At 32.2% G+C, this 11,491-nt stretch overlaps 1 protein-coding gene across 2 annotated transcripts; it reads left to right on the forward strand.

Moving 5' to 3' along the window:
* The first annotated feature begins 1,429 nt into the window (after window positions 1–1,429).
* On the forward strand, window positions 1,430–6,459 carry LOC120114274 (potassium transporter 11-like). Of its 2 annotated transcripts, none has more exons than XM_039135240.1 (9): window positions 1,430–1,499; window positions 1,982–2,292; window positions 2,590–2,815; window positions 3,072–3,317; window positions 4,134–4,184; window positions 4,289–4,549; window positions 4,648–4,815; window positions 4,898–5,152; window positions 5,415–6,459. In XM_039135240.1, exons 2-9 carry the CDS (start codon window positions 2,161–2,163, stop codon window positions 6,455–6,457), a joined length of 2,382 nt encoding a protein of 793 aa, XP_038991171.1. In that variant the 5' UTR covers window positions 1,430–1,499; window positions 1,982–2,160; the 3' UTR covers window positions 6,458–6,459. The 2 variants fall into 2 exon arrangements, with proteins under 2 accessions (XP_038991171.1, XP_038991170.1); XM_039135239.1 differs by lacking the exon at window positions 1,430–1,499 and adding an exon at window positions 1,643–1,708.
* The last annotated feature ends 5,032 nt before the right edge of the window (window positions 6,460–11,491 follow it).

Consider the following 11,491-nt stretch of genomic DNA (forward strand, 5'->3'; position numbering starts at 1 on the left):
ATATATAAATTATAAAATAAAATCTTATAATTTATATATTAAAAAATTAATAAACTTTTTAAAGTATCATTAGAGAATAATATGATATGATGTATATCGATTCAAAAAATATTAAATTTAAAAATTAATACTGACGAAAGAGGTAAATTGATTAAATTTTAAAATATATAAATTTAATTAAATAAAAAAATAATTTCATGTAATATTTAAAAAGTCCTTAATTCAAATAGTTATATAAACAGTTTTCTTTTTTCTACTTAATTTGTCACCACATTAATTTCGCATCAGTGTGCTTATCAATTAATAAATGTTAAAGGAGGATATTATTAATGTTATTTTAATTAAAGAGTAAATAAATGTGGGTTACGCTACCTCTCCCCCAATCATGAGAAAACAAATACGTAATCATCGTCACGTAAAATATTATAATAATAATAATTTTAGAAAATTGTAATTAAACCTAACAAACGTGTTCATCAGAATAGTATTGAAGAAAGAGACAAATAGAACAGAAACCAAACCCAACTAGAATACTGCTTACTACTTTCACCGCAGTATTCTCTCAATCTCAAAAAAGGCTGTTATTGTTGGCTGCACTGAAGTTCGTAATAAAGGTTGGGTAAATTACTCTGTTGCTCTCTTCTTTTTTCTTATTTATATTCTAACCACTCGATTTTAATTTATTATATGTTGACCGCTTATATTATCGACTAACTATAAATTGGCCATCGAGATGTTAGTTCATTATATCGATGATATGATATATTAACATAGTTTCCAATTTAATCTCGAACTTTAGATAAAATATTATTTTAATAATTTTAAATAATATTTTAACTATAATCATGTAAAAGCCCTCACTATCTTCCTTGGTTTCATTGTTCCGGTAACCATATCTTTTTCAGGATACATTTGTTTGTTTCTACTCTTCCAAGTAAGAAATTAAATAGCAATTGAATTGTGAAATAGCGGTTAGTATATAACGATAGTGGCATCGTTCGAAATTACTATTATTGAAAATAGTGGTGTGAAAAAAATCACACCAACGGTGTAAATTCTCATAATCCTCAACAGGAACTTAAGCATAATCGACAATATAATCAACAAATGCTTCAACTTTAAAAGTAGTAAATGCTACTACTTATCGAAGTAATCGATCGACAAAATGTAATGCAAATTCTTATTCTGATCACCTTGCTTCACCATCATCATCTTCTATCATTTAAGTTAATTCTTAAAGGATTAATTTATAATTATTTGATAATATAAGTGACGAAAACACAATAATTGAAAGTTTAGTTCTTGAATTCAAAAATAGTTAAAATCAATACCACCAATGTAATTTATTCAAAAAAAAATTGTTAACCTTCAAATGGGAAAAAACCACGACAGAATCTCGTGCGTATCTATGTTAGAAGTTAGGTTCAGGGTAAAAGCCACTTTGGGTTCTTGTTTTGTTTCTCTCAGACTCGGTTTTGCTTTGGTTCTGTTCGAAGGGGGTACGTATGTTAAAGATTTTCACTTTGGGTTTGTTTTGTTCTTGGTGATAGCAGATCCTGTGGTCGATATTTGGGTTGACCCCACCTTTGGGTCTCTTCTTCTCGCAGTTATGAATGATAAGAAAAAGAAAAATCTGTCTGTCCTTTGAATCATTCATTTATGTTTCTTTTATTTCTTTTTTTCCCTATGTGATCCATACCTGGTGCCGGTTTGTTCTTTCATTTTTTATTGCTGAATTTCACTTTTACCATTTGTTTCTTCATTTTTGGTTTCTATGGCAAGTTGGCATCAAATTCATGTTTCAAAGATTTCATTTTTGGTCCTTTTTCAGCTTGAAAGTTCAACCACTTTACTGAGATTTCACGTTATAATTTTTTTGTTTTGAGATCCGATTTAAAATTTTGTTTAGATATTGAATTTTGGGTTTGTCTCCTCCGTTTTAATATCATGGTTAATGCTTCTGGGTTCAATTCATTTGCAGGTTTTGCAGGCGGCTTCTACTTCTTCTCAGTCAAGTTTTGTATGAATTTCAAGTGAAGAGATCATTTCCTGCAAAATAGAACCTTGTACAGTTTGGGAATTTGAAATCGAGTTTTGTGAAATAGGGAGCAAGTGTTGAGTACTTAGTGATAGCTTGATTATAAATAATATCGAATCGGTATGGAAATGGCTTCAAGAGTTGAGATTGATGAAGATAATGACAACAAGGGTAGCATGTGGGATTTGGATCAGAAGCTTGATCAGCCAATGGATGAAGAAGCTGGGAGGCTTAGAAACATGTACAAGGAGAAGGTATGTTTCAACTTATTTCGGATTTCTCGGTACAAGGCTTCGTTTGCTGTTATTTGAAATAAAGTAGATCTTGGCTCATGTTAATCTACCTTATTCGGGGAACTGATTTAAAGCCTTTCCTTTACATGAAATTGGAATTTACTTTAGTCTTTTATGCATTTTAACTGATTGTCTGAGATGAGATAAATGCAAGATAGTGTGTATAAAACTAGATTTGTTTTCAGTTTCGATGATATTGTCGTTCTTTTGTTATTTGGATCGGTTGTAGTTTCTGATATGGTTTTCAATTCCCTATAGAAATCCTCTGCATTATTGCTTCTGCGGCTTGCATTCCAAAGTCTTGGAGTGGTTTATGGTGACTTGGGCACTTCTCCCCTCTATGTTTTCTACAATACATTTCCTGATAAAATTGAAGATCCGGAGGATGTTGTTGGAGCTCTTTCATTGATTATATATTCCCTTACTCTTATACCGCTCCTCAAGTATGTGTTTGTTGTGTGTAAAGCAAATGACAATGGTCAAGGTGAGCTGATATCAGTGAATGAGGATATGCATGTTATAATTTAATCTGAGACGTGATTTTGACAAATGAAATGCGTCTTAATGCATCATAGCATGCGGAACCATAGGCTTGAACAGTTAGTTCTTTCATTATCCTAGTCCACTTCATTAATACTAACACTAATTTCACCTACTTATATTTGAATTATAACAAATCCTTCTCTTTCCGATGCTCATGAGATACACCGTTAAAATCAAACGTCTTTTTTTCCATGCAGGTGGAACATTTGCTCTATATTCATTGCTCTGCAGACATGCAAACATTAAAACAATTCCTAACCAACACAGAACTGATGAGGAGCTAACAACTTATAGTCGTTCTACATTTCATGAACGATCATTTGCTGCGAAAACAAAGAGATGGCTAGAGAGACACGTGTCCAGGAAGAATGCGCTTCTTATTCTTGTCCTGGTTGGTACATGTATGGTCATTGGTGATGGAATACTCACTCCGGCAATATCAGGTATTTTGCTTATACTTTGCCATCCGTGAACTCCGGTGACTGGATAAAAGGATTAAGATACCTTACCATTCTTGTTCGCTTCTTTCTGTTTGTTTTATGCTTTTAAAACAAATAAATGAAAAATATATTTACATTCATTGACCCTTATTTTATGAGAAAGTCGATGGAATTTTAGTCCCTGTATCTGTTTTTTACTTGTCAAATTGTTCTTAATTGGTAGCATGGAAATCTTATTATAACTCTGAAACCTAAGTTATGCTTTTCCGATCATACTCATCAGTGGAAAATTTTCTTTATCCACTTGATTTTCTACTTATTTAGTGGAATCACTTGGAGAATAGATGGAAGAAATATATTTCGAAATTTCAGTCTGTCGAAGTCTCCCTTATGCTTTATATTAAAAAAATTGATGCATGAGATAGGTGTGCCTTTTGGGATTATACATATGACCATCTGGTTGAGTGAAAGTGACATGGATTATGTGATCCAGAAAAAGAAAAGAAAAGAAAATGACATGGATTGTCTTGCCTTCTATTCTCATTGAACAGTGTTTATCTAAATCCAAGGTAACTCGTATTCTAATAAAGTCTTTTTCCTAAATGGTAATAAGTATTTGAATATTATATACATTTGACATGAGTAAGTTGTTCATAAAGAAACTTGAAATTTGACAGACATTTGCTTCCATACTTAACGCGAAATGCTAATATATTACGATTGTTTCCATCAGTATAATATCTTAACCAATTTACTCCTTGGAAATTCTGTATGATATATTGTCGATATGCTAATGTCAGCGCCTGCTACATTTGGCAGTTCTTTCAGCTGCAGGGGGCATCAAAGTAAACCGTCCACACATGGGCAATGGTATCTCTTTCTCTTCTTTCTTTTCATCCTTTGTTTGAACTCATTTGAAAATATTTAGCCACCTTTCTATGAGGCCGGTACTTATTTTCTTTACCGTTTTGCAGGTGTTGTTGTGATTGTGGCCGTTGTAATATTAGTAGGTTTATTTAGCATGCAACACTATGGTACAGATAAAGTTAGCTGGCTCTTTGCCCCAATTGTTCTTATTTGGTTTCTTGTAATCGGAGGCATCGGCATATATAATATTTGGAAGTACGACAGCAGTGTTTTGAAAGCATTTTCGCCTATATACATCTACCGGTATTTTAAGAGAGGAGGGAAAGACGGATGGACCTCTCTTGGGGGTATTATGCTTAGTATCACGGGTAAACTTACTATCATATATATGTTTATATCCCAAATATTTTCTTTACGGGTACGGAAACTGGTGAAATTATTTTGATGACTGAATGATCCATTACAGGTACGGAGGCACTTTTTGCAGATCTATCGCATTTTCCAGTTTCGGCTGTGCAACTCGCTTTTACTGCAGTTGTATTTCCTTGCCTTCTCCTAGCATATTCTGGACAAGCTGCCTACCTTATCAGTAACAGAGACCATGTCGTTGATGCATTTTATCGCTCTATCCCAGGTTTGTTCTAATATCTATTTTATGTCATTATAATCTTGTGTTTTATCTATTTGTTGATTGTAATTACTTGTTTATAATGCAGATAGCATATATTGGCCTGTTTTTGTCATTGCTACTGCTGCTGCTATAGTTGCAAGTCAAGCTACAATAACGGCGACCTTTTCAATTATCAAACAAGCCCTTGCACTTGGTTGTTTTCCACGAGTGAAGGTTGTACATACGTCGAAGAATTTCCTTGGTCAGATATATGTTCCGGATATTAATTGGATCCTTATGATTCTTTGCATTGCCGTTACGGCTGGATTCAAAAACCAAAGTCAAATTGGAAATGCTTATGGTAAGTTATCATCCCTTCCTACTTTTATCGAAGTTTTTTAATGCATCTTCCGTTCTGTTGGAAATTCGTCTGGCTGGAAAACACACATCTCGAAATGTCAAAATTTATATGAGATTTAGTGTAGAAAATTTTAATCTGCTTGCTGAGAGGCCAAGTGTTCACCATCATCAGGAGGATTCTGTTGTGAACTCATGGTATCATTTCGATCGATACATGTACCTAATAATTACACTTAATTGTATCGTAATCTATGTGAATGCAGGGACGGCTGTGGTGATCGTCATGTTGGTAACGACGTTGCTTATGACTTTAATCATGCTTTTGGTTTGGCGATGTCATTGGATTCTTGTCCTCCTCTTCACCGGCTTGTCCTTGGTTGTGGAGTGCACATACTTTTCTGCTGTACTCTTCAAGATAGATCAAGGTGGGTGGGTTCCTCTTGTTATTGCAGCAGCCTTTTTGCTCATCATGTATGTTTGGCATTATGGTACGCTGAAGCGATACGAGTTTGAGATGCACAGTAAGGTTTCGATGGCATGGATTCTGGGGCTTGGTCCTAGTTTAGGCTTAGTTCAAGTTCCCGGAATTGGGTTAGTCTACACCGAGTTAGCAAGTGGTGTTCCTCACATATTTTCCCACTTCATCACTAACCTACCTGCCATCCATTCGGTGGTTGTTTTTGTCTGTGTGAAATACCTTCCCGTCTACACCGTTCCGGAAGAAGAAAGGTTCCTTGTGAAACGCATTGGGCCGAAGAATTTCCACATGTTTCGTTGCGTTGCTAGGTATGGCTACAAAGACCTTCATAAGAAAGATGATGATTTCGAGAGAAAGCTATTCGATAGCCTCTTCTTATTCGTGCGGCTCGAGTCAATGATGGAAGGGTGTTCAGATTCGGACGAATATAGCTTGTATGGCCAGCAAACCGAGCCGTCCAGGGACGGTCTGTTGAACAACAATGGCCACACAACTTGCTCGTTTGTCGATACCACAGTTTCATCAGTGGATTCAATTGTGCAGGTGAGATCTCCGATGCATGCAGGTGTGACGGTAAGATCGTCGGGGCAAGTAAGCAGCCAGACGGAGATGGATGAGTTAGAATTTTTGAATAGCTGTAGGGATGCCGGGGTGGTACACATCATGGGGAACACTGTGGTGAGGGCAAGAAGAGATTCAAGATTTTACAAGAAAATAGCAATCGACTATATTTATGCATTTCTTAGGAAGATATGTAGGGAACACAGTGTGATTTTTAATGTTCCTCATGAGAGTCTGTTGAACGTAGGACAGGTTTTTTATGTGTAAAATGCAAGGGATTTTTGCTAATTTCATCAATAAAAAACCAGTAAATTACATTTTAATTTCCAAGTAGATTCCATTACTTGTCAACTTCGGAAAAGAAACTCGAACTCGGCTCGGCTCAGCTCTCAAGCAAGTTTTGAGCATTTTAATGGCAACTTGAGTTGCAGCAACGTGATTCTAATCGTGATAAATGTGAGAATTATAGTTGCAAATGTTACATGTTTTTAAAAAAGATTTTCATGTAACATATTTGTTTGTGCACAAGTAGACAATTTCACGAAAATTTATTTATATTTTAGTTCAATATGACATCAATACCTCTAATCAATATTCTCATTGAAAATAGAGAAATCAATAGCGGTTATAAAGACTGAAAAAGATACTTGCATATTGTTTTAAGTTGTGAGAAAACAAGTTTGTGCTAGGTGAACCTTGTCCAAGTGAAAGGGATGTTCAATCCAATAATTGATAGAAATAAGGGTGATTATCCGGCGAGTTTGGTGTGCTCGTTAAAAAATTTGTTGCTCGACTCGAATCAACTCGTTGCTCGTTAGGCTCGTTAAAATTTTGCTCTACTCGTGCTAATTAAGAAAACTCGTTACTCGACTCGTTGCTCGTTAAGCTCATTGCTCATTAAGTTCATTATTCGTTAAGCTCGATGCTCATTGCTCGCCTCCTTATTTGTTAAGATCATTGAAATTTTTACCTTATTTTCTTAACTATAGTAAAATCTATCAATACTATATAGAGCTTAATATAAACATAAATTAATAAATTTAACTAAAAAGTTATCAAAATAGTGTATGAAGTAATTTTAAAGTATAAACTGCAAAGTAACAATCATCAAATATATTAAAATAATAAATTAAGTTTGTTTTTTTAGTGTATGAAATAATTTTTTAAGATAAATACTAAAAGTATATATAAAAAAATTTAACGAGCTGCTCGCAAACTTATTGAGTCGAGTTTGATTTTGCTCGACTCAACTCGTTAAGGTCTCAAGATGAGGTCGAGTTCAAATCGAGTCAATCCAAGTCGAGATTTTATCGAGTTTCGACCGAGTCGAGTTTTTACCGAATTTCGACCAAATCGAGTTCTAACTGCTCGCGAACTATTCAACTCATTAAGCACCCTTAGACAGAACGAGACCAATAAGATAGCTCGTTGGTCGTCATTATGTTATGACAAGTATAAATAGTAGTACTACTAGAGTAGATTGAGGGGTAGATGAAGTCATTCGCTTCCTAAAATATTAAAATTATCATACATTTTAGATTTTTTTTTTGTGTATTTTGTTTGAAAATCTCTTTTCCTCTCTCTAAAATTCTATAAATTCATTCATTTCTAAAATTTTAAAAATTTGTCCTAATATAAATTTATACATCTATCCATGTACGAGAGGTATTACAAAGTTTACGAGATCATAAAAAATCTAAAAGAGCCGTTTGAGGTCAGATTACCTAGACTCAACAATACATGATTTATAGTCTAATGAATTGTAAACAAAAACTTTAGATTCTCTGAATCTATCAATGATTCAGTAGTAAAAGAAATATTGTCCTATAAAATATTAAAAATATTATAATTAAGAAAACCTTATTTTTTTAAAAAATATAAAAAAAACTTAAATCCCTAAAAAAATTAAAATCATCCCTAAATTTCATAACCCTACCTTACCATCTCTTTTCTCTGCTACGATCACTGATGTCTTCGTTGAACTTGTCATCTCCTTTGTCGATTATCGGCTCCCTTGTCGTCGTGTTTTCCGTCAAGTCGCATGAATGTCGCGATTTGAAGTTTTGTTTGTAGGGTTCATCAGGCCTTGTCGTCAGGAGGAGGTTTGATCAAAGATACTGACAATCGGCGTGAGTACAAGGATTGTAATTAGGGTTTTTTAAAGTTTTTAATTTGTTAAGATTTGAGAAAATTTTGGATTTTAAAATATAATTTTAAATTTTTATTTTAAATAATTTTTTAAAATTATATAAGTATGACATGTGTTACTTAATAGACTTTTTTAACCATCGGCGTGAGTATAGGGATCATAATTAGATACTTGAGTTGATAAAAGCAATTAAACACCTAAATAATAAAAAATATAATTTAAACTTTTTTTATTAAGCCTGTAAAAAGTATTAAGACAATAAAACCAACACATTTAAGAGAATAAGATGAGGTATGGAATGTAATAAAAAAATGACTCATTTTGCATGAACTAAGTGGTTAAAGAAATCGTTGTTGTTTCTAGAAGCTATCGGTGATCAAGCGTTCATTGTAAAATAGTTGAGAGTATATAAAACATATAATACTTTGAAATTATCTTAACTTAATAAAAAAACGACTCATTTTAACATTTTTTAAGACATAAACAGATCCCATATAGTGATAGATGTATTAAGGGCCGAGGGTAGGCACGTGCCCAGCCTGAAATTTAAATTTTCTTCGATTAGTTACTTATTTTACTAATGGTGCCTACTATGAAAATTTATTGTGCCTACCTCGAAATGTGAATTTTCTTCGATTATGACATATTTCATTAATGATGTCTATCCTAAAATTTTATTTATACCTACCTTGTTAAAGAAAAATTATATTGTTAGAATATATGTTTACGCTTAAAAATATTTCTTGATCCGCCATTGATATTGTATCTTGTACATTTACTGCCCCATTAGCTTAGCTACCAAAATAAACATCTGGACTAAAGTACTCTCTTAAAAAGAATACAAATTAAAATAATTATTTAATTAAATATTATTAACAAATATTTTATCGTAACATTATTGACCGATGACATAATTAATCCATTAAAAAGAGAGCCGACCTGAGCTTAGATTGACAATAAATATTAAATAATACGGCTGGGAAACTAAGGAGGACCGAAGACAAAGCCCTACCATTTTGTGGGTACGTGGCAGAACACTATTGATTTTACGACAATTTCTTTTGGTTTCAAAAAAAAATTACATGGTTGATAATTTTTATTTATATTTTATATACCTTTCATCAATGATTTTAAAAAATATAATATATGTTTACTTTTGTTTTTATTTAATTAAGATATAATAATTTTCGTTAACTTTTGTTGGATTTTAACATATTATTAACATGACATAGTGGATATATTAAATTAAAAAGGGTAATTTACATAAATAGTCATTAATATTTGAATAAATTTTATTTTTCTATTGAAGTTTTTAAAATAACAAATTGATCAAAACCATTTTGTGATATACGTCTCTCTAAGAGGTTTCTTCATCTCCTTACTCCACATCGCCCATTAAGAGTAGAAAAACACCCAGAAAAATAAAAGCCATTAAAAAGAGAGAAAGAAAATTCACCTTTGGATTGAAAATTTCCCATACTTTCTCACCCTTAAATTCTCGTCTTCATCTGTATGAAATACTTCATTAAATTTCTGTAGCCCACTCTTCTGGGTTAATATATGACAGAGAGAGATAATAGAAGAATCATAAGGAACTATTTGATGAATTAGTGACTAATTTGTTAATTTTGAAATTTTAGTGGAAACTCAAAAATTTACTCAAATATTAGTAACCATTTCTGTAGTTTACACTTTTTAATTTTATATATTCATTATGACACATCATTAATCCGTTAAAAATCTAACGACAGTTAACCTTCAATGACTACATCTTAATTAAATGAAAACGAAAGTAACCAATTTTTTTATAATTTAATTAAAAAGGTGGACAAACATTGAACGAATGTAATCAATCACGTAGTTGAAAAAGGGTAAATTACATGTTTACTCACTAAACTTTACTCTCTTATTTTACATATTGTACTTTTAATTTTTTTAATTTAATTACTTTTATTTTTTTAAATTTAATCACTAAACTTTATACATTGAATTTTTTAATCACTTAACCGTTAAATTTTTAATGTGATTATGATGTGGCTCAGTTAAAATAATTTTTAATTTAATACAATGTTTTTGGGCGAAAATTTTAGAATAATCCATTTGGATTTTTTATTTCGTAAAATAATGTAGTTTGCAGTTTATTTCTTTTGAACGGGGAGAATAGTATAGTACATTAGAGAGTTGCACGGTGATCTATTATGCGACCAAGGAGAAGCACCATGCGTACAATATGTTTCCCACCGCGTTTTAACATTTTTCTTGTTTGGCTCTGCTCCCCTGCACCTAGATTGTCGACTGAAGCTTCACGTGAATTGATGCATGCATGGCAGCAATAACTCATTCAATTAGCAACAATAAATGGCAGCAAAAATTAGGAACGATCCTTAAACTTTTAAGCATCACGTAAAGGCCATTTTTAAAGTTGCATGGTAGCAATAAATTCTAAAAAAAATGGTACACTATTATTGTATCAATAATGGCAACAATTATTATGTATAGCGATGGTGTGTGTGTATATATATATTAAATGATACCCCGGGTGAAATGGAGCAATCAGTGAAAAGAAGAAAGAAAGGAAGGAAGAAGGAAAGGTAATTTTTTATTTATTTGTTTTGGTTGATTATTTTATTCATACATTAGTATAAATGATTTTTTGTTATTTTTATTTAAATTAATTTGTTAGTTTAGATTATTTTTAGATTAAATTATTTTTGTTTAAATCAATGTTTAGATTAATTTATTATTTTTAAAAAGGTATTTTTTTCTTACAGATTCTTTCAATGGCATAACGAAATCAACTACTTTATCTTGACAATTAACATATTTCTAGCAATTTGAGAGCGATGATGTTATTATTTTTTAATAATATATTATATTTTATTTTTGAGAACGAATTACTATTATTAAATGGTCGAAGTTTATTTTATGATTAATTAATTAATTTCATTAATGAATTAATTGTAGGAGGACGAGCAGTGAGTCCTTCGTCTTCGGGTCAATATTCTCAAGAAGCCACACTGTTTGATTGAAAAAAAATTACAACAGGCTGGATTTTATTAGGTAACATTTGTTCGAGAATACAAATTGGTCTCGGGTTTGATCAGCGCGCTGATTGAACGGTGGAGACCAGAAACACATATATTTCATTTAGC

This window comes from Hibiscus syriacus, unplaced genomic scaffold (assembly GCF_006381635.1).
Source record: "Hibiscus syriacus cultivar Baekdansim isolate YM2019G1 unplaced genomic scaffold, ASM638163v2 tig00110221_pilon, whole genome shotgun sequence".
In the NCBI taxonomy this organism is placed as follows: Eukaryota; Viridiplantae; Streptophyta; class Magnoliopsida; order Malvales; family Malvaceae; genus Hibiscus; species Hibiscus syriacus.

What these genes read in the sequence shown, in the direction of transcription:
- LOC120114274 (XM_039135240.1), top strand. Translation starts at nt 2,161, where the DNA reads ATGGAAATGGCTTCAAGAGTTGAGATTGATGAAGATAATGACAACAAG. An exon ending in GAAACATGTACAAGGAGAAG is followed by an intron (nt 2,293 to 2,589) that starts GTATGTTTCAAC and finishes AATTCCCTATAG; the next exon opens with AAATCCTCTGCATTATTGCT. An exon ending in ATTTTATCGCTCTATCCCAG is followed by an intron (nt 4,816 to 4,897) that starts GTTTGTTCTAAT and finishes TTTATAATGCAG; the next exon opens with ATAGCATATATTGGCCTGTT.